The 27,247-nt window shown below is 46.9% G+C and overlaps 2 protein-coding genes across 4 annotated transcripts in view; one reads left to right on the forward strand and one right to left on the reverse strand.

Annotated features, from left to right (window-relative positions):
- The window catches only part of LOC116950937 (annexin A4-like), a 28,196-nt gene extending 5,531 nt beyond the window's left edge, over window positions 1-22,665 (forward strand). The window contains exons 3-13 of one of the 2 annotated variants that reach the window (XM_032969124.2): window positions 4,388-4,478; window positions 6,012-6,106; window positions 7,359-7,472; window positions 8,331-8,421; window positions 8,885-8,964; window positions 9,800-9,856; window positions 13,612-13,705; window positions 14,415-14,510; window positions 20,055-20,113; window positions 20,207-20,332; window positions 22,172-22,665. In XM_032969124.2, coding sequence (XP_032825015.1) covers window positions 4,388-4,478; window positions 6,012-6,106; window positions 7,359-7,472; window positions 8,331-8,421; window positions 8,885-8,964; window positions 9,800-9,856; window positions 13,612-13,705; window positions 14,415-14,510; window positions 20,055-20,113; window positions 20,207-20,332; window positions 22,172-22,231 — 963 coding nt within the window. In that variant the 3' untranslated portion in view covers window positions 22,232-22,665. The remainder of the gene's footprint in view (window positions 1-4,387; window positions 4,479-6,011; window positions 6,107-7,358; window positions 7,473-8,330; window positions 8,422-8,884; window positions 8,965-9,799; window positions 9,857-13,611; window positions 13,706-14,414; window positions 14,511-20,054; window positions 20,114-20,206; window positions 20,333-22,171) is intronic. The other variant, XM_032969125.2, reaches the window with a different exon arrangement.
- Window positions 22,666-23,038: 373 nt separating this feature from the next.
- LOC116950938 (ubiquitin-conjugating enzyme E2 D2-like) overlaps window positions 23,039-27,247 on the reverse strand; it is a 32,267-nt gene continuing 28,058 nt past the window's right edge. For both annotated transcript variants that reach the window (XM_032969128.2, XM_032969129.2), the window contains one exon: window positions 23,039-25,733. Coding sequence is in view for 1 of the 2 variants with exons in the window: in XM_032969129.2 (XP_032825020.1) it covers window positions 25,688-25,733 (46 nt within the window). In the remaining variant the exon portion in view is untranslated. The remainder of the gene's footprint in view (window positions 25,734-27,247) is intronic.

Raw genomic sequence — 27,247 nt, forward strand, 5'->3', positions numbered from 1 at the left:
CTTCTCTTTGGTGAGGCATGTGATGTTAGTTGGTATTGATGATGTTAGCTGGTATTGATGATGTTAGCTGGTAATGATGATGTTAGCTGGTATTGATGATGTTAGCTGGTAATGATGATGTTAGCTGGTATTGATGATGTTGTTACTCGCAACTGCTTTTCCAGGTTTGCTCCTAGATTTATTGAATTTCGAGTCCCGCCTGCGGTTGCCTTTGCAGGGCCAGAGACCAAATAATGTTGCGGGCCTTACACGGCCCGGACGTTCTCCTCCCATGTCTTAAAGAGAGGTGTCCTTGCCTATAAGCATCTTGCAGTTCACCAGCATTGATGCGAGCAAGCCTGACGCCGCTGATGAGACACTGAATGTGGAAACAGTCCACAGTTTTTGCTGCTGACAAAATGCACTCTCAAGAGGCCGGTTGGGCCGATGGGAAGTCTCCGTGGAGAGACAAATATGAGAAGGAGGCATGCTGTCACTTTTATTTTGGAACAGGTGTCAAGCGGTATAGCTCATGCCGAGACCCACCTAGAGTTACAAACTACTGCATGATAACGGATTCAAAAGCCACGCCGTCAAAAATATGCTAAAGGCAAAAAAGGAAAGGGGAAAGCACAAGGCAGTTATCATAAGAAACAAAATAGTTGGGGAGGCAGAGCGTTTATTCAGAAGCGAGTATCAATACGTGATGAGAAGACACGGGACGCAGCGAGACGTCACGTTGGTAGGGTGCTGATGCCACAGGGCCGGCTCATGCAGCGTTTCTGCTCCTCTCGTTATAGTTGGTGAAGCAGCTGGGAGTGCGTAAGTCATTGGCTCCATCCGATTGTGGGATGACACGAGCGACCGGCCGGGTGACTCGGGCGGCAGAGCGGGCGGCAGAGCGGGCGGCTCGCAATCGGCAATGGCTGCGAGTTCAAATCCCGGCTACGAGATGACTCGGCCCATCGTCCCTGCTGCGTCGATAAAAAAATAACGTATCACTTTGCGGGAACGTCAACAGCGGTTGCACCTATGGAAGGACTCGTCCCCTGCCATGGGAATGTTGAATCTCCACCATTGGCAAAGGGCTGTAAAGAGGGGTTTTAGCACTGTCGCAATGCTCTTTTGAGTAAAACAATTTCGATGCTGGATTTTATACACTATGAATAAAATAAAAAATTCACATTAAAATTCACTGCACCCATACAAATGTGGGATTTCCACCGTTTGCTCAGAGCTACTAAATGAGGAGATGGGCACCGCCTCATTTGACCAAGAAACTACGTTGGCTTTGGATACAGTCTTAAATTCAGGGCGAAACGGTATGCTGAATTTAGCCAGTGTGAGCAGCATCTTTTTTGCCTGTAAAAGAAAAAGGAAGCGTGCAATCGTGAGCCCGCTCGCGGAGAATAAGACACCAGGGCCAGATTCATCCACCAAAGAGTCTGCGTGTGGACAGCGACACACCCATTGGATGCCTGTCGATCCAGCGCGCAGTGCGGCAACAAAGAGTTGTTGTTTTTTAGTTCGATCGCGTAAATATAAATGTGTCGTCAAACCCGCCACCACCCGACACAGCCAATTAATAAGGTTTGTCAACAATGAATGCGAATTCGTTACTAGCTCAGCACACCGGTGCGCTGGAGAGTAAACCCACAACATTTGCAATTCGAGTACGACGTTTCGCCAGTAATTACAACCAGCATTATCAGGCGGACAGCCAGAATTGTGGAGAAATCCTCCTGTTTTGGTCTTAAATAGAGGGATACATGTGATGTCGTTACTTGTGATCCTGTCCATTCTGCCGTTTTTTGGTAAAGAAATCGCAATATCACCATCAACCTGTACAGGCATGCAGTTAAAGTGTATTACTTAATCATCCATTTACAAACATCACTAAGCCTGTAGCTATCCGAACGGTTACAATTATTTTGAATTCTCTCAATTTCAATAGATCGTCTAATTAATCTTGGCCAGTAGTAACTAGTTTTGCACAAAACTTAAACATCAAAATAAATTGAGTGTCCTTGTTGGCACGCGTCTTCTGCCCCTGCGGAAGCATTTAATTTTCCTTTGGTGTTCTTTTCGTCTCGTGCTGATCATTCATCCTGTCTGACCAAAATAGCATTTGGCACAGGAGCAATTAATCCGGTACACACCTTCTGTTAATAGCTTTAGTAGTATACCTTTAGTACCAGATATTAGTTTTTGTATGTTATGTACCATGCCAAATTTCACTCGGATGTTTTTTTATTCTGGCTAGTTTATCAATTTCCCCCGCAATTTACGGTATTTTGATATTTTTTATTTACGCGATATAACCCAAAAACCTCTACTATGGATAATATTCGTCGCGAAACCCTGCGCGTTAAACTGGCATCAAAGAAGACCGATATATCACCGTGGATATAAAACGTTAAGTTGCAGCTCTGCAATTTCCTGCTCTCACCACTCTTTGCCGGAAGGGCCTCTGCCAAGGAGTTGCTCGAGGATGTATTTGGCCTACTCTTCCACGCTGGCCAAACGATTTGGAGAAAGGGGAAGTGCCCACACTTTACCCCACTACACGAGACCTACAGATTGGCTAACTGTGGTGCACACATGTTTCCACCGCTGGGTGGAAAGACAAGTCTTATCAAATTTATTTTGGATTGATGCATGGTGGAGGGTGAGTAGTGAGACTTTGGAGCCCGATTCAAGTAGCTGCATTGGTCATCATTCCAGCACGTGGAGCGGAACGTCGGACATCATGTCGATCAGCACGTGGTGTAGGGTTGCCACCTTTTCCATTCAAACCCGGACACATTTCTCAGTCAAGCCTAGGCCTGTTCATCAAAACTGTCTAGTATATAGTGTAAGAGTAGTTCAACACAACACCGGCACCAGATCTCGGCACAAACCAATTCTTATTGCCATTCCAACACAGACGCCAGTTCTAAACTCGACTAAACTTTTTATTTTTACCAGGCAAGGCCCGCTGAGCTATGTAGCTCTTTTTCAGAAGCGACCTCGCCACAAATGGTAGCTCAACAAAGTGGCTCATCACGTGGGAATGTATAGAAGCCAAATGCCGTGCTGCAAACGCACATTTCTAAGCGTGGAAGGGGAAAACCGGAGGACCCGGAGAAAAATCCACGTGACCACGCGGAGAACACGCAAACTCCAAATGTACAGCAGGCGTCAGAGTCGGGATCAAACCCACGAAGTCCTGCGCACCAGGCGAGGTAGTTCACATTTCTCCGCTGCGGCGCCCTCTCTCGCCACCACGGCAGCGCCTTCCGCGGTGGCGATTGAGGCGAAGCGACTGTGAAAACCCACGCGCCATTGTTCTCAGTCTTAGTATTATTATTATTATTAATGAAGCGCAATCTACTCGTATGTCCGCCGTGCTCTCGTGTTCCCACGAAACACAGCGGCAGCCGGGTGACCGTGCTCAATTGTGCCGCCCCCCCCACCGTCCACATTGCTCGGATCGAGGAAGGGGACCCCTTGCCACCCGAACCGCCGGCTGTCCGAGCCGCATGAACTCATCCCGGCAGAGAGAGAGGTCGCCCGGTCGTTAATTGACGAACTTCATGTCATATTCATCACCGAGGACATACAAGTTTGGCTCAAGTTGCTGGGGAGCAAATGTTCGGTGAAGATCGTTTACATTGTCCAGCGCCAGTTTAGGGACCCGTTTACGCACAATTTCGAGTTAGCTACCGCTTTAAGACCCCAATGAAATATTTCCAAATAGCGACAACATGATGAAAGTAATGTGATGAAAATTTGAGCGCCGTCCAGAGTGAAGGTAACGTTGTGGCCCTGCAACTGCTTGTCAATGCTGCTACTGGCAGACAGAGCCTGCACTCGAGGGATCTCAAGAGATCCCCCCTTGAGGGTATTTGGCCTACTCATCCACACTGGCCAGATGTCTTGGAAGAGTTCCCACGTCATGCCCTACCACTCACGGCCTGCCAATTGACTGACCGTAGTGTACCACGGTTAGTCTGCTGGGTGGATGGAGGCCGGGGGTGGTGGATTTGGGATTTAAGAATCCGAATATTTATAGCGGAGGAATCCGATGAGCTATGAAGCTCTTTTTCACAGATGTCCAGTAGGGGACGGTAAGAACGTTACAACAACAAACAGTAAAACAAATATACGATAGCAGTGCAAAGTACGTGAAAGGTAAATAAACCACCCAAACACCTACAAATAAATCTAAACCATCACCATCCTACCAGGCAAAGCCCACTGAGGTATTCACGTATTGTTCAGAAGGGGCCTGGCCACAAATGACAGCTCAACAAAGTGGCCCCATCATTCGAACATTTATGGCACCAAAATAATCTCAATAATCTCATTGCGTGTTTCTGAATGTGGAGGAGTACGACCAGGGGCATGGTGTGTTCTGCTTACGCAGGTGATCAACCTGCGTGGCACCATCAGGGAGAGCCCGAGTCTCAACGTGGAAGCCGATGCAGAGAAACTCTACAAGGCCATGAAGGGCTTGGGTAAGCATCACGCAGCGTTTGCAAACCCCTCCGTTCAGTTATCCAACCGCCACACGTTTGTCTCGTCCATTTCGTATTTGTGTCGTCCAGTTGGTATAAAATACAGCGATACCCCGATTTACGTCTCCCCCTTTCACGTCGTTTCGCCAATACGTCGTCACTTCACGAACACCGCTGCCTGATTTGCGTCGCTTCAACCCACACTTGGACGTCTGTGAAAAAAGAGCTTCATAGCTCATCGGATTCCTCCAGTCTAAATAAAGATTCTGACTTACGTCGCTGACAACATCCTCCGTGCTTTCTCGTTACCCGTCGCCTCTCAGCCTTCGCCTCCACCCACCTAACTCTGTAAATCGCTTTGATTGACGTCGTTTCGATATCGGTCGTCGCGCCTTTCAAGAACGCATCCCGACGTAAATCGAGATTTTGCTGTAATAATTCTTTACAGCCCTGTGTCTGTCCAATGCTGGGTGAAGGCATCGCCATTCCGTATGAGTCGTGGGGCTGTTTGACCACACTTCACCATGCAGGTCATCGTGGGTTGGTGAAGGGTTTGGGACGGTGTGTGGTGGTCAGGTGAAGGTGATAAAGGCGCATCCCTGCAATTTCTTGTTCACGCCATTGCTGGTGGAAGGGCCTCCACTCGAGGGAGTTCTTCATGGAGAGTCTTGACGGAGCGCATTTTGGCTACTCTAGTACGGGGACCAGAACTAGTGCTGATTATCGCTCGCCACTGATGTCAGCCATGGCTTGGGATCGAACGCCTTCACCGAGCTTTAAGCAAACCACTGCACCACTGCTCCACCCAAAACGTTCACGCAATGAAATGATTGGGTCTCCACATGTTGTCACACGTTCACGGTGTCACGTGGCAATTATTTTTCTCAATTGCTTCTTTGGCGTCGTGCCATGAGACTTTGGAAGCATTCAGATATCCCACAGAGTGGTGTCAATGTCGCACAAGAAAACGACGGCGCATGGAAGCGGATATCACAGATCTGCATCCCGAGATTCTTTCACGTGACCTCTGGCGCAAACAGTAGGGGGCAGCACTTTCGCAGCTTGCCACAGAGAGCAATGTTCTTCACGTCACTTTTAAAATTAAAATGTTTTCAAACATTTTACTTAGCCAAAATTTCAAGTCAAGAGCCGAGCTTAATGTGAGCAGTATTTTTGTTGCAGAGTCACCGGTTAACCGAGCTGAGGCTCTAAACTCACTGCACTTAAGAACCTGGTTTAATAGCAAGCGGTGGAAACCTTCATATAAACCTGCCTCGGTGTTCTGACCTATGAGTCACCCGACTACCTGCATTGATTTGTCAATGGAGTACATTGTGTGTTGTGAATGAACGGATGAGAAGATTTGTCAATGGAGTACATGTGTGTGTTGTGTCGGAACGGATGAGAAGATTTGTCAATGGAGTACATGTGTGTGTTGTTTAGGAACGGATACCTCCATTGATTTGTCAATGGAGTACATGTGTGTGTTGTGTAGGAACGGATGAGAATGGAGTACATGTGTGTGTTGTGTAGGAACGGATGAGAAGACGCTGACGGACGTGCTGACTCGTCGCAGCAACGCCCAACGGCAGCTCATCATGAAGGCGTACAAGACTGCGTACGGCAGAGTGTGTAAAACTTCTTGAGTATAATCCAGTCAACTTGCACCGACTCCAAATATCTGCAAATTAGCATACTGCCAGGTTACAATCCACCCGCAATTGAGTGTCCGGGACATACAAAAAGACTTTACCACCCCCGCGAAAGATAATTGTCATTAGAGTAGGCTGATGTGTAGACGTTGGTGAATTAGGTGGAAATATCATCATCATCATCATCGTCACCATTATCACCATAAGCCATGTTCGATAACTGCTGAATGAAGGCCTCCTCTGGTGGATGGAATAGGTGAATGAGTGTTCAGTTCATTGTGCGGCCATCTGTGGGGAGTTGACACAATAGCAACGACCTGAATTCAATGAAATCAGCAGACATCATGTAAGAAATATCAGTGTACGGGTTATCAAGTTTTTTTTTGCGCACGATACGCCTCAATTATTTGACGTCTTTGTGGAAAAATAACTCTAAATGTGGTGCAATGCTGAGGGGCAAAGCGGTCGTTCGTCATTCAATCATGGGCCACCACACAGCCCCCTTGAGGTATCCACATTTGGCATGACTCCCACAGAATGACCTACCTTATCCGTGACACGTTCAATAACTTTGGATTTGAATGGAACGTCATCTTTTTTTTTGCTGCGTGTGATTATTGTGTGTGTGTGTGTACCCACCTCACGTTGCTTATTCTCCTCTGCTGGAGGTCCGTCCCTTCCCCCAGCCATCTGTTCCATTAACTCCCTGCCAAGCTGCATGTAGTTCGTACCTTTCCTCTATCCCTCTACCTGTGGTTGCCTCTTTCTCTCTATGAAGTAAATCTGTCCACTGTTTCCGTGCAGCGTCTTAGGGAGCGATCGCACACGTACAGTAGATTATTTAGATGATTTTGCTGCTATAAATGTCCACATGATGAGCCACTTTGCTGAGCTATCATTTCTGAAAAATAAGCTAATAGCTCAGTGGGCTTTTACCTGATAAGATAAAAAAAATAGTTGAATTTTATTTGTATATTCTTCAAAGTGATTTGCATACCTTTCCTATACTTTACACTCTTATCGTGTTTTTGTGTTGTTTGATGTTGTGACGTTCTTGACCCGCCCCTACTGGACATCTGTGAAAAAGAGCTTCATAGCTCATCGGATTCCTCCAGTCTAAATTTAAAAAAATCTTATTCAGAGATACCGCGATGCGAATCCACATCGTATCATACAATCGTGCACTATTGCCACTGCACGGGGCTTTATTTGTCTGTCCGTATCGCAGGATCTGATCGACGACATCAAGTCGGAGACGTCGGGCTCGTTCGTGCGGGTGCTGGTGGCTCTGCTCCACGTTCCTGCCCAGTACGACGCCTACGAGATGCGCAATGCCATCAAGGTGGGCGCGGGCCCGTCTCATGCACTTTACTAGAACACCAACCTTCACACGGTCATTCTCCGGACGTCCGTTTTCGCATCAATATTTGTAGGTTTTTTTATCGTTTTAGGTTGCACATTGCCATCCTGCAATGTCCTTTAACTACTGCCACTGCTGACAGTCTTCAGAATCAGATTCGGAATCTTTATGTAGACTGGAGGAATCCGCTGAGCTTTGAAGCTCTTTTTCAGAGATGTCCAGTATGGGCGGGTCAGCAAGTGTGGTCGCCCTTGCGTAAGGATGGCTAAAAGGCATACCCTGTGTATTGTAAATGCCGGAGGTTCACAACAGAGTTCAAGAGCTTCGCGGTTTGAAATGGGCATCGTTTGCTGCTGATTGGTCAAGCTCCCCACCAAATTGACCGCTCACATCATTGGCTGATCGCTGAGCGCACCCCGGATTGACGCGGGATGTGGCGCTTGATTCTCCTTTGCTCAGTCCCTTCTAAGGGTTAGCACGCCATGGTGGCGAGATGTTAATGACCTGGCCTGGTATGCGGGAGCTCGTGGGTTCCATCCCGACCCTGTGTGTAGAGTATTTGGCTCCTATAAATTGCCACATGATAAGTCACTTTATTGAGCCATCATTTGTGGCCAGGTCGCTTCTGAAGGAGAGTTATACTGCTCAGTGGGCCTTACCTGGTGAAATTAAAAGTTGGTTATGATGTTGGGGGCTTCTTCAGCATGAAAGAAGCTCCCATCGCGTGAAGCGAAGTGACGCACATCGTGCTCCCAACACTTTAAAAGTTGTAATGGATAAGAGTCGATATATGTTTCGTGAGTCGATTCCCGCGTATGTTAATGCCGTTCACCGTGGCAGGGCGCGGGGACAGATGAAGGCTGCCTGAGCGAGATCCTGGCTTCACGCACCAAGCAGCAGATCAAGGCCATGAGCCACGTGTACGAGGAAGGTCAGTTCCGTAATCTCCAATTAGTTCGGCCCCGCGGCGTGGTCGAACACCGCCTGTCGGCCTTTCGTTTTAGCTTCCAACGTCTCGTTGGGAGGCTGCGTGGCTCGGGGAGGTGATGAATCACCCCGGAGCTCAAATTGTGGCAAAACGTTGTCATTCAGAGGTTGTGGTTTAGAAGTTGTCATTCAGAGGTTGTGGTTTAGAAGTTGTCATTCAGGGTGTGTCGGTGTCATCCTGCCAACCAATCATCAGGGGCAGAATGACAACAAGCTCTCAAGAGTGCATCTCATCCGTCGCAGCATTGGTGCAACACAAGCGAAGTCTGGGCCGGCTTGGACATTTACCGTCTCATCAGCAGAATCGGCCTCGCTTGAACCAGTCAAGTTTTCTGGCACCTTTTAAAATGATGACCATCATCATCATCAATTGCATGTGAAATTCTGTCCCTCCTTTTACCATTCAGAGTATGGCAACAAGCTGGAGGATGACATCGCCTCGGACACCTCGAGCTACCTGCGTCGTGTCCTGGTGGCCCTGCTGCAGGTGTGTGCGCGGCTTGACACCGCCGCGGTGGGATCGCTTAATGCGCGACACATCCCACTCGGAATGCTCAGTCACGTCAACAATGTACGGCCGTGAGAGATGAAGCACAGTTCGGGTGTGCTTTCCTGTCGTGTCTGGCCGTGATGTAGGAGGATGACAGGGCAGCTGGAGGACTAAGCAAGGGATGCAGGGGGAGAAGGGGAACGTATGTTGAACGTGTTTTGCACTGTACGTAGCCAAACGTGCTAATCAGAGGTGCGGGGGGAAGGACAATCAAAACTTAACACAAAAGCAGTTCTAAAGAAATGAGGTTTCAATCTGGATTTAAAAGTGCATATACTCAAAACGCACGTTCATTCTTAATGTGGAGGGGAAAACCGGAGGACCCGGAGAAAAATCCACACGAACCACGGTTAGAGCATGCAAACCCAAAACATACAGCAGGCATCAGGGTCGGCATCGAACTCACGACCTCCTGTATACTGGGTGAGGTCGTTAACATCTCGTTACCACGGCGCCCCAATGCAGCCCGCCGGGCGGAGACAAAAGTGAAGCGACAAGCGAGGTAATAAAGGGGGGACCGTGTTCTCGTACCCACCACCAGTGATCCGTGCGACGGGGCGACGACTGCAGTCCCTGAAGCTTTAAGTACGGAGCGATCGCACGCTTTGCGCCACCACGCGCAAACTCATGTTGCTATACAATCCGTACGTCACGGCAGGTAAGGCCTAACTCAGTTGACGACGGCAACAAAAGGCAACATCCTCCGAGCGTCGGCGCGCGTCGGGGTAGACGTTCCGAGCGCACGGTTTGGTCCGATTTGTTTGTGTCCCAGGCGAACAGGGACGAAGGAAATTTCGTGGACCAAGAGCTCGTGGAAAAAGACGCCAAGGTAACTGATGACGCGGACCGCGGAAGGCTGCGCGCTCGCCGAAACTGCCACCTCGTGGAATTGATGCAGACGCAGGCGCTTGGTGGACGCTGGAAGATCCCGATGAGCCACGCAGCTCTGTGTCACAGGGCCCAAGGCGGGAGATTGCATGCAGATGAATGAAACAATGACGCGTGAGCTCAATCCTACGTAGACGCAATCTTGGTTAAACTCAGCCCGTACGTAGCAAACTCGACCAAAACGATGGAATAATATGGGGGGGGGTGGGGTGGTGACGGGGTGTGGAAACAGCAATGCTTAAAATTATACAACGGATAAAAGGGTAAAACCTATTCCTATATCTTGTTACTGGCAAAGGAGGTCTCATAATATAAATGCTCACCCCGAGCCCTCAATACTCTGATAGTGCGCTGTTTTTGAGTTGTACGCCTTTTGGCGTCTTCTGGTCCAACACCAGTGGAGACTAGGCTCTAAGAAAAGCTGTCTCGGGTGTGGACCAATCAAATTCAAAGACAGTGCATATTATTATCAGAGTTGTCTTTTTTGTTTGCATTTTGACTGCTTGTGTTGTGGTTATTGCAAACATGATGCCTTGAATAAAGGTGTCAGTTTTTGTGCCAGTTAAAAGGGTAAAACCTATTCCTATATCTTGCAAAGTTGTTAAGTGGTCATCCCATGGAGGAAAAAAGAAAACTTGTCCCTGCCATAGCAATATAGAATTTCTCCCACTTGCTCAGCCAGCACGTTTATAATTAATAGCATGCGTGTGACCGATAGTGGAAAAAAATTTCCTTAAGCCCTGCTTGCTGGTGTCGTCGGTTAGCCCTTAAATTGTTCCTTAATCCTCTTCCCAATGGTGTAAGTGAACACTGTGCACCATTGGTTGTGGCGCTCTGGTCAGATTGGCTATGTCAAGATCGCGCTCCCATTGATGTGTCAAGAAGGGAAGTGGTGGCAATCTTTCCTTACCATGCAAATATGGATTTGTAAAGCGATTGTACGTATGTGTGTTGAACTTCTTTCTCGCCGTACGTAGCCGACCGTGTTAATTGGAGGTACGGGGGAAGGGCAACAACGAAATTCGATTTTAATTGCACGTCCAGGACTGGAAACACAGCTTGAATGTGATCCATGTTTGTTTTTGGATGAGACCACGTGGATGGGAGTTTTATGCCAAAGTGAATGTCGTTCACCCTCCACCACCCGACAAGATTGTCACGTTTACAACGGTATTATAATTGTTATTTATACGTGGCCATTGTATCTATAGCGGATACTGTCCTCACCAACACACGGAGGCAAGTAGAGCAGGGTTCCAGTCCTTGTATTCCACACACAGCTCCCTCCTTCACACACAGCTCCCTCCTTCATACGCAGCTCCCTCCTTCATACGCAGCTCCCTCCTTCATACGCAGCTCCCTCCTTCACACACAGCTCCCTCCTTCATACTCAGCTCCCTCCTTCATCCACAGCTCTCTCTCCCTCGTCCCTCCTCTGACGTGCCCTCTTATCCTCACGGTCCCCTCTCCCATTCCCTCCCCTCATCCCTGTCCCCTCATTCCCAAGCACCAATCACATCTCGTCACACCTCGCACCGTGTCCACTCATCTCCAGCCACCAATCCGCTTGCTCCACACCGCGGGGTTCCTCCGCCGTCAACTCGGCGCAGGGATTGACGTCGGCGTGTCGGGGCTAGGGACTGCCGATGTTGTGGGGACCGCTACGGAGGACCGTTACATGTCGACCAAATTCTGACCGATAAAAACTCCACCACCACCGCCTCCTTCTCACCGGTGGTGGAAGGCTTCTCGACCGAATTTAACGTCGACGTACGGCGACGTTTTTCACTCAAACTGTTTGGAACTTCATCGCCTGAAGCTCAAAGCAGTCTGAGCAAAACGTCATACGTTGATCAATGCATTGGCACATGCAATAATATCTTTGTAAACGTGCCAATTTTTGGGATGATTGAGGGATGATGACAAGAGTTATGCCATAACACTATGATGTGGCCTAACCCCAAAACAAATGTGTGTCATTTTATTGGCTATGCAAACCCATGTTTTTAAGTTAACAGCTTAAATGCGTCGGTTATGAACCGTTTTGTATTCGCGATATCTGATGAATGCCTCCGCTTCTATGACATATCGTTCTCTCATCGGTCACCAGTCGCACAGATCAATGGCCAAGGACAATAGGGCAGCATGGGAATGATTAATACTTTACACGGCTCACAGAAACGGTGGCCCAGCCATAGAGCAAGTAGCTCAGAAATCATAAGGTTGCGAGTTCAAATATATATTTTACTACTTTCATATTGCCCGGTAAAGCCCACTGAGCTATTTGCTCTTTTTCAGAAGCAAGTTGGCCACAAATGGTAGCTCAGCGAAGTGGCTTGTCATCGTGTGGAAGTTTACGGCAGCCAAATACTCTAAACGCGTGATGTTGATTCAACGTGGTTGGGAAAAACCGGAGGGCCCGGAGTAAAGTCCCCATGACCACGGGGAGAGAGAGACACCCAAACTCCAAATGTACAGCAGGCGTCAGGGTCGGGATCGAACCCGGGACCTCCGAGGGAGATGACATCTCGTTACCTTCGTGCTGAGTCAACTCTCCTGGCTGAGTCAACCCTCCTGGCTGAGTCAACCCTCCTGGCTGAGTCAACCCTCCTGGCTGAGTCAACCCTCCTGGCTGAGTCAACCCTCCTGGCTGAGTCAACTCTCCTGGCTGAGTCAACCCTCCTGGCTGAGTCAACCCTCCTGGCTGAGTCAACCCTCCTGGCTGAGTCAACCCTCCTGGCTGAGTCAACCCTCCTGGCTGAGTCAACCCTCCTGGCGGAGTCAACCCTCCTGGCTGAGTCAACCCTCCTGGCTGAGTCAACCCTCCTGGCTGAGTCAACCCTCCTGGCTGAGTCAACCCTCTTGGCTGAGTCAACTCTCCTGGCTGAGTCAACCCTCCTGGCTGAGTCAACCCTCCTGGCTGAGTCAACTCTCCTGGATGAGTCAACCCTCCTGGCTGAGTCAACCCTCCTGGCTGAGTCAACCCTCCTGGCTGAGTCAACCCTCCTGGCTGAGTCAACTCTCCTGGCTGAGTCAACCCTCCTGGCTGAGTCAACCCTCCTGGCTGAGTCAACCCTCCTGGCTGAGTCAACTCTCCTGGCTGAGTCAACTCTCCTGGCTGAGTCAACCCTCCTGGCTGAGTCAACCCTCCTGGCTGAATCAACCCTCCTGGCTGAGTCAACTCTCCTGGCTGAGTCAACCCTCCTGGCTGAGTCAACCCTCCTGGCTGAGTCAACCCTCCTGGCTGGAGGGTTGACTCAGCCCATCATTGCCCTGGGCTCGGTAAAACCAATACAACCTTGCGGGGGAAGTCAACGGTGGCTTTCTGATGGAGAGACTCTCCCTCCTGCCATGGTCGCCACAGATTCTTTTCTCTGGGTCTTCCGGTTTCCCCCTCCACATTTAGAATCAACGTCACGCATTTAGATGATTTGGCTGCTATGAATTTCCACATGATGATTAGCCACTTCGTTCAGCTATAATTTGTGAGAGCCAGGTCGCTTCTGGAAAAAAAAGATAACTATATATAGCTCAGTGGGCCTTACCTAGTAAAATAAAATAAAAATGTTACGATGTCCGACGTTTCATTCCACGCGTTGGGGGGGGGGCTTCATAATAGCAACGCTGGATTGTCCACCGCCCCAACGCTCACCTGAGCCAGAGGTCACTCGTGAGTTGGTCGGGTTCACTCCGCAGGAGCTGCTTGAGGCGGGAGAGAAGAAGTGGGGGACCGACGAGGGAGCCTTCATCATGATCCTGTGCGTGCGCAACGTGCACCACCTGCGCCGCGGTGCGTATCACCTCCCCCACGACTCCCTTGCAATGTGGCAAAACAGAGACGAAGACTGTAGGGGCAAGCGCTGTTAGCGAGTTGCAGCTGTGAAGGCCGGACATGGCACACGGGAGGGGGTGGGTGGCCAGCACCACACCCGACCGCCTTTGTCTCCCCAGTGACGATGTTTACACATCGCGCCAGGTACTCAATTTAGGTCGAGTCTACCTCGCAGAGACCCTGGACCGGTTCAGATATTCAAATTTCATAAGTACGCAAATTCCCAAGCTTGGGCAAGACAGCAAAACAACAGCAAAAACGGCCCCAGACCACACCAAGATAATGCACCGTCCCTTCATAACAGTGCACATTAACATGTAGCTTTCGATACATCGTTAAGGATGAAAGTTACACATCACATTTGCAAGGATAACGCACGGCCCTTGTGTCGATCCACTGCTTGATGAAGACCTCCCAACGCCACGTCAGTGATGGGGGAAATGCGACCATACTTCACTATGCTGGTCAGTGCTGGTTGGTGAAGCAGGGACAGCCAGAACCGGTTAAGATATCGCTCGCCACTTATGTTAAACGTGGCCAAAATTTTACTCGGGCCACTGGGCCGCCAGCCGCGGTGAGCTCATCACCCTGCCACTGCACCTCCCTACATTTGCGCCGCTGCTGTGCGCATGCATCGGTCACGTGTTTGAACGCATTGTCTTCCCAGTGTTTGACACCTACAAGACAATGACCAACAAAGACATCGAGGACAGTATCAAGAGCGAGACGGCCGGCTCGTTTGAAGATGCCTTGCTGGCTATAGGTGAGAGTTGTTGGCTCCTAAGCACGGACTCGGGCTACCAGACTGACTGTTTTCATCTCATCCGACACGGTATTCACCCGCCGCATCATAGTTTGCAAGAACACACGGATAAAGATCACCCGTGTAGCCTAAACAGACTGTAGGAGTGAGCGCATTTTGCGAGCATTTATGAAGGCCAGCACGGCACCACGATGGGGTGGGTGACCAGCACCACGCCCCGCCGCCTTTGTCTCCCCGGTGATGATATTTACACACCGCACTAGGTAGTCATTTGAGGCCGAGTTGACCTAGGGAAGCCAAAGGACCGGTTCAGATAATCGTCACCTGTGTTGGCCGTGAGCGTGAATTGAATCCAGGTGGCCAGGTTCGTAGCGCAGCGTAGCGCTTACCGCCGCATTACCGCTCCCCACAAGAGCAACACGCTCTCTCACTCACCACACTGCAGGTCACAGCCCGTCTGTCTGTTCCTTCTGCTCTCGCACCGTTCCGCTATGGAATTCTTCCGCATCGTCTTTTTTTTACCCCCAACTTCTTACAACCTTGCACAATTTTCCGTCCAGTGCCCGCCGAGCTGCATTGGCTTCAGGTTACCGAACGAATACATCATAAGGTCGCACTCATTACACAGAAAATGTTCACCACAAATGAACTAAAATGCCTTGCTGATCTCGTCAAGAAACACGCAGTAAACCATCACGTGAACTCTGGTCATCCTCTCAGTGGCTTTTGGCTACCCGTCGAGCAAAGACGGTCACTGCATCGCGCACTTTTATATGTACTTCTGCGGCTGTCTGGAACGCTCTTCCGTCCGATATTAGGAAGCCATTGGAGCTATGCACTTTTAAATATAGATTGAAAACTCATTTCTTTAGAACTGCTTTTTGTGTTTATTTTGGCGTCCTTCCTCCGCACCTCCGATAATCCTGGGTTGTCAGCGTACGGTGGAAATGAAGTTCAACAAGCATACATGCAACAAACTTGCAGTACTATTATCTATTACAACTTTAATTGTGCTGTTTGTTGCTGGAAGCTTGACGTTTTGGGGCTTTTGGGGCCTGTGCTCAGCGGGACGCATCTGAAAGGACGTCGACCAAGGAGATGGAGCGATGAAGTCAGCTCATGTGCAGGCGCTAGGTGGATTACACAATCGAAGGATTGTGGGAAATAGCACCAGCTTGGGTGGATTGATGATGATGATGACAATATGATCGAAGACTAGGTTCTTACATTAGGAATGGTGGTTAAAGCCTGAACATTAGATTGGGTAATTAGTACATATAAATTCCCAGAAGTCTCTGACAACAGACTTGCAGTAGATGCCTAGTGTACACATCTTAAGTTTACGTAAAATTTCCTGGAAAATGCCACTAACTCCCTAATTGAGCGGGGGCTCAGCGAGTTGGCATGCACATCTTGTTCAGCCACTGCACCCGATCTCTGCCTGCACACACACACAAAACACACAAAAGAGGCTTTTGAGCAGAAACGAGGTGGTTGAAAGGGGATTACGGTGCCTGACGGTACAGCCGACGAGCGGAGCTACAGAAACAATCGCAGGCCCTTTGGGAAGGGGTGCCAAGCGAGTCTGTGTGCCCCCCCCCCCACGCCCCCCCCCCCCCGCGGCCTCCCACCTGTCACTATCTCCATTTATAGGGTGGCCACCACCTCTCAGGTTGAAAAATTGTTTAACGAAAAAAGAATCACAATCGTGTTTTAAATTTTATATAGCGGCATCCATCGTCGGTGAGAAATTGCATCTCAGGTCGGGAGGGGGTGGGGGAGGAGGTGCGCTGTAGAATTTTTTTTGGTTCGTTTCCCGTGCGGACGCAGGCGCGGAGTGGAACCGCAGACAACGTGGGAAGGCAGCCAGGAAGGTGGTCGCTAGCCAGCAGTTTGGCTTGAAGCCCTCTGTGGTCGTCTGTCGGGGTGTTTCGGCACGCTCGAAACAAACGGGCCGCATCATGGGAGGAATCACATCTCACGATAATGCGAGAGTGGACGAACTACGTGGAAAGGAATTTTCTCGAGTGGTGTTTTACGGCGATGATGATCATCGTGATTCAGCATTTTGGTAGGTAACAGTAGTGTCCCAGGAAGTCTTACAGATTTCCCAAGTTGGATGAGTCAAATATATATTATACTGGTAGGAAACGTAGTGGACTGGAAGCCCAACCGGGATTAGTTCTCACAGGAGGCAGGGGATTAATTGTGTATGTCTGTGGATCTGTCCACGTGTATCTGGACACCCGGATATATAACAAATGCGCTCCTAGTGGGCATTACTGGTAGGGAAACGTAGTAGACTGGAAGCCCAACCGGGATTAATTCTTAGAGGAGGCAGGGGATTAATTGTGTATGTCTGTGGATGTCTGTCCACGTGTATCCGGACATTCGGATATAAAAAAAATGGGAGGGGTGGGGCTGGGTGGAGAGGGGAGGGTAGGGAGGGGCTGGGTGGGGAGGGGCTGGGTGGGGAGGGTGGGGCTGGGTGGGGGGTGGTTGGAGTGGGGCTGGGTGGGGTGGGGCTGGGTGGGGAGGGGCTGGTCACCCCGTGGTGCCCTTATAAAACTCAACGTTTAACCTACTCACGCCGGCTTGTGCCCGCCCTCACAGTCGGGCGTATTTGCGGAATACACCACGCCGCCATTGACCCTGGCCACTGACTGAGCAACCAACGTTCCTACCAGCACCCTCCGCAGGAATGTGTTTATTATAAGAGGATAATCCTGGGAAAACCAATAACAGGTGGGAATCCGTCTTCTGTACCGCGTCTGTGGTGATACCACAACCACGGAATCCCACAACACCCTACAAACAAAATATTATCCCAAATACAAGAGTTGTTTTTCCGCCCATTTTCTACTTGATTCATTGTCGCACTTCATGCATCTGACAGCTTATTTTTTGTCGTTCCGGTGAGGCAAGGTCACTTTTGAAGATGAAACTATCCCGGTCTCTAGGATTCTCACCTCGTGATACGAATAAACTGTAACATGAATGCTGCGCAAGAGACAGGATAAATATCCCATGGAAATGCGCACGTGGTGGACGGCATTCCCTCGTTATTCAAGGACTTGCTATCCCACGATGTTTGGCTATCCGCAAATCACATCTGGAACTCCAAACGACTGCTGCTCGAAACGGTGGCCCCTTTCGAGCAGTGCTTCTTAAACATTTGCTGCAGCCTTGAATCCCTTTGGTATTCAATCGTAAAAATTGTTTTTAATACATAGGTTTCATGAAACAAAGTGCTGTAGTTGTACTTGCCTGGCCGTGCTTAATTTGTGTTTCGATGATTTACCTTCTAAAAAAAATCTGCCCAAGTCTCGCACCACCAGGGGGTGCGTGCACCCCGGGTGAAGAAACACTGCCCCAGAGCTTCGGATTGTGGAGGCCCTTCCACCAGCAGTGTGGCGTGAGACGTAATTTCACGGCTGCGCCTTTACCCCCAGAAATAAGGATCGTAATACATGGGCATTGACGAGGAAAAGGGAACTGCTGATGAAACCACAAGCATGGAAAGACCGATGCATGAATGACGCTGCCATGAAGAAAAACACACGAATCAGGCGATGATGTAAATTATAAACAATAGATTTTTTTTAAGAAAGGCAGTTGAGATTGGACAGGGCTTATCATGAGAAGGGATGATGGCTGATGGTCCAAAGCAGGGAATGCATCCGTGGGGACGTCCACGGAGGAGATGAAGCGATGAAATCGGCTCCTGTGCAGGAGTTTGGTGGATTGTTGCATCGCGTGCCAGTGAAGGGGGGTGGTGACGGCTCACAACAACGAGAGGAGCGCTGGGCGCCTAAAACAGAGCAAGTTGACGCAGTAGGGGCCACAGGTGGTGCATCAGCCAGTCATCTCAGTCAATCAACCCATGGCACCTGGGTGTGTCCCGTGACCTGTCAGCGGGAGTTCGACACTTCACGTGGCCTTAAAGTGCACTTAGCCTGGCACAAGCGCCGTGGTGACGGTTGTTGGACGGCTTGGGAAGGTTTTCATCCTGCAATGGATGGATCGCGGGTGCTGAAGATAATGGATATGTATATTAAATGTCTGTTGACATTAAAAAAAGTTTTACTTTTAATCAGCATGTGGTCAGCGTGCTTCCACTGAAATCATAGTAACCCAGGATAATCACAGAGGGAGTAGTCACTTTTGTAGCGTTCAGTGTGCGTCCACTGTGCTGGGCACGGAGGTGTGGGGGGGTGTCCTTTGTGAAAGTAAGCTGGTGACAGAGATGTTGTGAGATCAGAGAAATAGTGACAACACTCGCGCTGCTGTGTAGACGAGAGAAGTCGACTAAACATGGGAGATGCATCGTGCTATGTCAATGACCTCTTGTTTATTATAAATTTGAGATATTTAGTGTACCAACGCTATATGTAGTTTCACGAATCAGGGGCCACATGAGCTACTTGGGGGCCTTAAGCTTGTGCTTACTTTGCTTTATGCCTATCGCCACCGCTGGTGGCAAGTTTATGATATAGCACCACAGAGACACCAAAGTGGCATTGTGTGATGGCTTCCTCCGGCACGACACACCACCACGTGGGCCTTAGAGAGAGTTACAAGCTGGCAGCTCCAGTCCGAACATTCTGAGCGACCTCAACAATGTGCTGTGTGTCCCCCCCCCCGCGTTGGGTGTGCTTGCTGTAAGTGCACATGCAATTTGTGACCGTACCGTCTGCTCGTTTAGGAAAAAAAAAGTCAATGGGCTGTCCTTGAGAGGTAGACACCCCTGAAGGGCTTGGCCCCTCGGGGTGTGCGTGGTGAACTTGTCGGCAGGCTTCATCCACTGCTTGCGTGCGGGTGTAATACAATTGCTATCAAGCACCAACACTGCTCATGCATTCAACCACCCAGGGCAACATTTCCCCTGGCTTCATAACAACTTAATGTGAAAGCTTTAGATAAGGAAACAAAACCCCAATTGTATAAATGTAGTCCTTTTCTTTGGTTATTTCGGTAAAGTCACGTAGATAGAATAAAAAATAATAAAATAAACCACGACGTTTCGATCGCAACACAAGCGGTCGTCATCAGGACCGCTTGTGTTGCGATCGAAACGTCGTGGTTTTTTTAATTTGATTATTTTTTTCTATCTACGTGACTTTACCGAAAGAACCAAAGAATATGAATTCCTGCAGTCACGAAAGTTTAAGTCAATATGTAGTCCTTTTATCAATCCACTGCCGGATGAGGGCCAACCCATGCCAATTTGTTCACGGGGGTTGGCCATACTTCACCACGCAGGTCAGCGCGGGTTGAAGAGTGGCGGGAACCAAAGGGCCGTTTCTGATATCACTCGCCACTGATATTAGCCATTTAAGGGGGCTCAATCTCGGGTGGCTGGCTTTGTAGCACGGTGCGTGAACCGTCTCCCACTTCACCAACCCGCAAGGTGAAGTATGGTCACACAGGGCCACCCCCCACAACTGAGACAGCTTGCAGAGGACCTTCATCCAGCAGTCAATTGACAAAAAGGGGCATGTGCACAACATAAACACGACCAACGTTTCTTTCTATTTGTCGCAGTGAAGTGCATCAAGAACGTGCAAGAATTCTTCGCCTACAAACTGCACAAGTCGATGAAGGTGAGTCGCGGTGATGACCGACAGCGGCTGGAACGAGAAATGCGAGGTCGTCTTCGGGATCGAATATAATTCGGAGCCTCAATTTTCTTCCAGCAGGGCCTGGGCACGGATGAGAACACTCTGATCCGCGTGCTGGTTTCGCGCTCCGAGATCGATCTCCAGAACATCAAGCAGCATTACAAGCAGACGTACGGCGAGGAGCTACAAGCCGTCATCGAGGTAATCGGAATATTTATACTGGAGGAATCCAATGATCTATAAAGCTCTTTTGTTTTTAAAAATGTCCGGTTGGGGCGGGTAAGAGCGTTACAACAGTACAAAAACATGATAGTCGTGCAAAGTACAAGAAAGATAAACTATTTGCTTCTTTCTGTAAAGTCCTCAGGACGATTGTGTGGCGATCGAAACGTGATCGATTTTTTTCTACCTACGTGACTTTACCGAAAGAACCAAAGAGTATGAATTATTGCAGTCACGAAAGCTTCAAATCTAGATTGAAAGGTAAACAAATTGCCCAAATACAACTAAGCCACCCCCCATCCCACCAGGCAAAGCCCACTGAGGAGGTATTAACTTATATTTCAGAAGCAGCCTGGCCACAAATGATGGATCAACAAAGTGGCACCATCATTTGGACATTTATAGCACCAAATTAATCTCGATGCATGTTTATAAATGTGGATGGAAAACCCGGAGGAGACGAAGGAAAATCCACGCGACCACGGGGAGAACATGCAAACTCCAAATACACAGCAGCAGGCGTCGGGGTTATGATCGAGCCCACGACCTCCTGCACACCAGGCGAGGAAGATGACATCTCGCCACCGTGGTGCTCCGTTAATAATGACGTTAGCAGGACTCTGAATCGTCCTATATTGAAGTAAACATGAACCAAACGAAACAAATAGGGAATACGTTATTACGTGAAACTAAAACTGATTTGATCGGCAAATGAAAACGTTTTCATTGAATAGACGCCTGCAATTTATATCCCCTCGTATTCACGCGGACCGACGGTTTTGCGAATAAGCGAATTTGCCGATGAGAGCAGTGACCCCCCTCACGTTGTGTAAAATGTAGGGAAAATGGGAAATGCTAAGTAGAAATGCAAGTAAATAGCAATGCAAGCCAAGTAGCAATGCAGCTTCAATTGAATGGGGTTTTTGTATACAAATTATAGATTACATGTTCGGTCAGTGAACATGGCCAGTTTTTTAGGGACTTCCATTGGATGTTAGATGCGGGGAAAATGCAAACTGAGCATGTGACACAGCCAAGTTGCGTTACGCCTCTTAAAATCTTTCAAAAGTACATTGAAATAAGCACGCTTTTTTTTTGATACGTACAATTAAGTTTTTAATTACTACGGATCTTCAAAATTTTACCGGACTTAATTTTGCATTGTTCTGTCAAATGTTATATTCAACCTTTGAAACATTTATGGAACTATTGTTTCCCTCCGTGCATGTATACTCTAGCATTGTATTTTTATTTGCTATAGCATGGGGAAGTGCCTTACAAGCACATTCGGGCATCAACTTTTGTCCATCATCTCTCTGGGGTCAATGAAGTCACCAGTGGACACATACCCCCCCCACACACCCCGCCATGGGAATGTGGAATGTCCACCCCTTGTCCCGAGATGCGCATAATGCAGATGCGCATAATGCAGGAGATACTTGGATTTAGTCCGTGTGTGCTCTATCAGTAACATTATCCAACAAAAGACAAACCTAGAGGGACATTGCATCTAAATATCTAGCCAGCTTTATTAAGTCATTGCGTTAGATATCCAAGGATTTGTTTAATAAGACGTATTTATGCAACACCATTCACAAATGCTTTTCAATGTGAATGTAGTTTTGACTTTGTAAATCTTTTAACGTCTCAACATAAGCATTACACATGTACATTTGACTTGAGTTTGTTTCTGCCTAGTTACATGTCATGTAACTCTAAGTACATACAGTGTTGGTCTGACAAGTATTGTGCACATGCTCGGCAAGACTAAGGGTGTATAACCTGACACGTGTTTTATTCACACTTCGTTTCGACCAGGGGGACACGAGCGGAGACTTCCGCACCGCGCTGGCGTGCATCTGCAGTGCAGGAGACTGAAATCTACAGAAGGGGGGAAGGCATTCCAGATGTGCTCAACGCATGATATTCCATATATTACAGCACTGGCTTTTTAGTTTAGCTTCTGCTTTTACGTTTTGCTTACGTGACAGTGCACTTATTCAAGTGGTTATATGCCGGTAATCGCAGCTGCAAAAGACGCAACAGGTCTCATCTCGAAGCTCCCATTACATTAGTATTCCATAATACTGTAGAACACGCAAGACCATTTATGCGCATTTTACACATAATTCATACTAAAAGACACAGCACATTTATGCCTCAAGTAGAATGGAAGTTATCAATGGTTATAACGAGTGAGTTTACTGCATTTTCACATTAGTATGTTACTCGAGTGATTGCAATGAAGTGTGATGCTTTATGTACACAAATGTGGTCTCTGCAAACGTGTTTAATAAATACGTGTGCACCCATTTTGCATTGTTGTTGCTGTAGTAACATATCAAGTCTATGATCTTTTTTGGCTAGGACTTCACAATGCAGATGTATCATCCCGATACAAATGTAGGCACTGTCATTCCTCGAGTAGGAAAATACGCCAGACAACCACAACCTGGTTTGGAATCAAGGTTGAAGTAATAACATCAAATTCAAATGATTTAGTGATGTCATTTTAATCAGGCTTACTACAATAACAGTCTATTTGTACCAATGAAGGTGGACGAGAGTTGCAGCGAATACGGCTGCTTTTGAAACTAACGCTGTAATAAATTACATGAAAGAACCCTCAAGTACAAATACAGTATCAAACAGGTGAGAAGGAAGTGAAATACAATAATCTATTAATAGATTATTAAGAAAAGAAAGAAAAGTTTATTGATGTAATGTTTTCACAATTAATTTCCAGCTGTCTTAAAATGGCACAACCATCACTTCAAAGATGCTTTCCCAATTTACAGGCCAGATGCTATAACAGAGCAAGCCTTACACGTGCGCTTTGCAAACAAGGTATTTACGGCGTATTTATGGACAAAAGGGGTTACCCTAAACATTTCAAATAAACGGGGGGGGGGGGCTATCTGACCATTACCAAAGAGCCAAAAGCAATGCCTCAAAATGCACTCGTGATTTTTTTTGGGCTGGCCATTTTATCGATCTTAAAAGCCCATCTGCGATCAATTCATTAAAAAAAAGATGACGAAAAGGATATACAAATTATTCCTAAATAATTTAACAAAGCACACAGATTTTATTCATTTAAAAGCAAGATGTTTACACTAGAGTAGATACAATGACAGTGTCTTCATATGAATACAAGTTGTTGTCGTTTTCTTTTTGCGAACAATTTTCCAGCTTCACAAGAGCACTGCACATTTCCCATAGCAAGGAAACCACCGAAAAGTCGCGATCAATTAAAATGAATTGCATTACATAAAGCTAGTATTTGTTAAAAGAGTGCTGCGAGTTAACAGAATAAAGTGCCTGGCTGGGCAAAGCATCTTTAAATTTACAAAACAGCAGCAGACTTCGTTTGTACTCGTAAAATAAGTGACACTGTGGCAAGGGGAGCCGTATTTTTTTGCAACAAAAATTACCCCTTCAATTACAGGGTATGTTGTTGTGACACTTTCTAGTTTTTGTTTACTCTTAAAAGGAAATGCCATTGTTTTAACTATGTATCGTGCATGCTTCTCAAGCGTTTCGTTTACGTGGGTTGGGAGAAAGGGGGTGAGGGCAGGGGGGGCACCATTCAAGGGTTAACTACACAATTTTTTTTTATACAAGTGAACACTGCAAAATCTAAACAATGAAACAATGCCGAGAGCTCGGACATAAGTACATTACGCAACACAAACCATTCCTACTTTTCGTTTCCAAGTTATGAGCAACAATGTGCATGATTCTTTTTCCGACAAGCACAAAGGATTAACAGTTGGATGTTACAACAACAAAAAAAAATGGTGTCACGACGATCCACAGCTCCAAGCTCATTTAAAGTTTGCAGTCAATGCAATTGCTGTGCCGTTTTTAACTGGCTGCTTCGTTTTACTGGACAAAAGTCAACAGTACTGCGTGTCCAATTGTGGCAGCCTCTGCATTTCACCTAATGCAGGCGAGAGAGCAAGCACCTGCACCAATGTCTTCCCGTAAGCCACACGTTCTACAAGGGTTATGTGCCTTAACAGGTCAGGGCACTCAAGCGTCTTGCATTCATTAGTGCAGTACTGAACACTTTAGTCTTTGGGTTAAGTTCCACCAGAATTCCGAAACAAGCAATAGTAACTATAATCCCATTGCTTGCTTACTTACTGCAATGACCATGCAAAACATAAGCCTAAAGCAATGTCTATACAATGACTTTTTTTCCTATAAAAACTGGAGAAAAAATAAAGCTATGGGAATTATTAATTTATATGCGGTGGAATTTTAGTATTCATGGAAAAAACCCTTTACCCATCTCAGAAACATAAAATCCTTTGCCCGTTTAACTCAATACATTAGTTAAATGATTCCCTAATATCACGTCTTCACTGAAAGACATGGCCTACAAAGTTACTTATGCCAAATATCATTTTTGAAAAACATGCGTGAGCAGGATACAATTACATCGTTTCCAGAGTGCCAACACTTTAATATACAGTAAAATGTCCCTTTTATACAACACCATGCATTTTCACTTTACATAAAAGTGTGCCGTATTATTTCAGTATAGACGGCGGGCAGTTGGGATGGGTAATGTTTAGTTATAAGGGAAATGCTATATGTTTCCAACCACCTAATTGGTTAAGTGTTATCCAGTTAATTGAACATAACTCAAGATATTAGCGAAGCACGTAACATATTTAATTCAAAAACCTACACTTAAGTCAATATTTTGATACTTTTAATAGTACTGCCAAGATGTGCGAGCCAACAGTGCTTTTGTTTGAATCATTAAGATCACCCATTCTCCCGCCCCATGTCAGAAGCAGCAGAGCATTTAGCGATGATTTTGCACTATACAGAGCCGTTATACTCCCGATTGCAAAAGCTGCAACTGTGGAAAGTTTGTTTTTGCACAACGAGGCAGGCGATCATTATGAACATCCTTTAACCGTGAAAACCTCCTTGAAATAATAGCCTTTAAGTTTGTATTCCTATAATTGGAAGCAAAAGCTGCAGACAGGAGGCCAAAACACAGTTGACTATGCATTCACTCATAACATTGGATAGAATGAAGAAGTGGTCTATATGTACAGTGGACAAGAATAGTTTAACTGGTTTTGCACGCCAAAGACTTGGTAGTGTGCAGCACTCCGGTATTAAGTTAGAAAATTACGCATTTCCTTTGTCATCAAATTATAAATTGGAGAAGGGGGGGGGGAGCAGTCTTCTAAACAGCTGGGCCACTGAAAGCATTTTCGCTCTTTTTGGATGCAGACTCAAGATGGTTCTCGGTTTTTTTCTTCCTTCTCTAGGTATGGGCAGGGTACCGTACACATCTATCCGTGCTGATCACATCGCATACTTCTGAGTCCATTCTCTGGCTATTCTGTTGTATCTGCAATGAGAAACGCACACGCACACAATTGCATTATGAAAACAAGTGCCAGCATTGTCCTGTCACACATTTTTAAAAAGATGTATCATATGTTGACTTAAAGCTTTCGTGACTGCAGAAATTCACTCTTTGGGTCTCTCGGTAAAGTCACGTAGATAGAAAAATAATAATACAAAAAATCACGTTTCGATCGCAGCACGAGCAATCGTCTTCAGGTGATAGAAGTACAGCAGGCGGACTGCTGAGGCAGGAAGAAATATAGCGAGAGAGCTACTGCAGCCAAAGGTTATATAGTTTTGAGATGGGGACAACCCAAGGGTAAGTGGGCAGGGCTAGAGATAGAATTTGCAAGTAAATGTAAGATCGCATAGCTTGGTATACCTCGGCCATTGTATTGCTAGAGATTGTAAAGTCTCGATTATTTTTAGTGTCAAGTCAGGTGCCAGGGCCACGGCATGCAATTGAAAGGATACTCCTCCGTCATGCTTGCAGAATGTTTATTGCAGAATTCGCTTCCGATTTTAACTCGGCAATAGAGAGGCACGGATAAACCCCAAGAACAGCCAAGAGTTGGACATGATTTAAACGTGTCATGAAAACAAAGCATTAGCTGAGCCATCACAGCAATGTCCACTGTGTTACCGAGACAAATACAAACACCAGGCACATCCAAACATGCATAAACTGTTTAGGCGAAAGAGCATTTGTTTTTAAAGACATGCTGTAGACAACTGTTTTTACAAGTTAGGTAAAGAATAAGTATATGCTACGTTTAGTGGAAATCCAAATGCGCTTCAGCATGAGCAAATAACATCACGAATGCATAATACGTTATTGATGCTGACAAAGGCACTATTGCATTGAAGAATGTGTGTAGAAACAAGATATTTCGCTTTTTATCAGAATGCAATATATGAAATTAACACTTTGAATTCAAACGGTATAAAACTTTGCAACTCTTAACATAAAAGTATGTTGAATAGACTTATCCATGCTGGCTATAAACGTACTCTCCATAAGGCCATAACAAGTTGTGGTACTATATATCCGCATCTGACAATACATTAACTTTCAGTCTGTTTTTATTGTTATTTTTGTGACCACCATGTATGTTCCAACCTGTTAGATCAATATGCACTGCATTAACATGCACAGTATGCAACATTAAAGATTGTCAACACAATTGATTGAAACGAAACCTCAGCGTGTCACGCGGTTATTACGTTCCTTAAATAAATGTGTTAGTTCCAAAAGTACCCGTCAACTCCGATATTTGTTTCAGGATTTCTGTAGCAGCACATGTTATTAACCAATAGAATTCGAATGCATCTCACTTAAGATTAGAAAATGAACTGTGTTTAAAAGTATGCCATACAAAGCATAAAGACTTCATGAAGGCTACGTGAAGAAGCACATGCAAACATCGAGAAAACTAAAGTAGGTTATAGGGAGATTAGTGTCGAATTGTGTGAAGTTTTCGAATATTCTGAGCATGCGTCCAGTTTATCTGCTAA

The sequence above is a fragment of the Petromyzon marinus genome, chromosome 41, assembly GCF_048934315.1.
Source record: "Petromyzon marinus isolate PM22_M1 ecotype Great Lakes invasive population chromosome 41, UKy_Petmar_22M1.pri1.0, whole genome shotgun sequence".
Taxonomy (NCBI): Eukaryota; Metazoa; Chordata; class Hyperoartia; order Petromyzontiformes; family Petromyzontidae; genus Petromyzon; species Petromyzon marinus.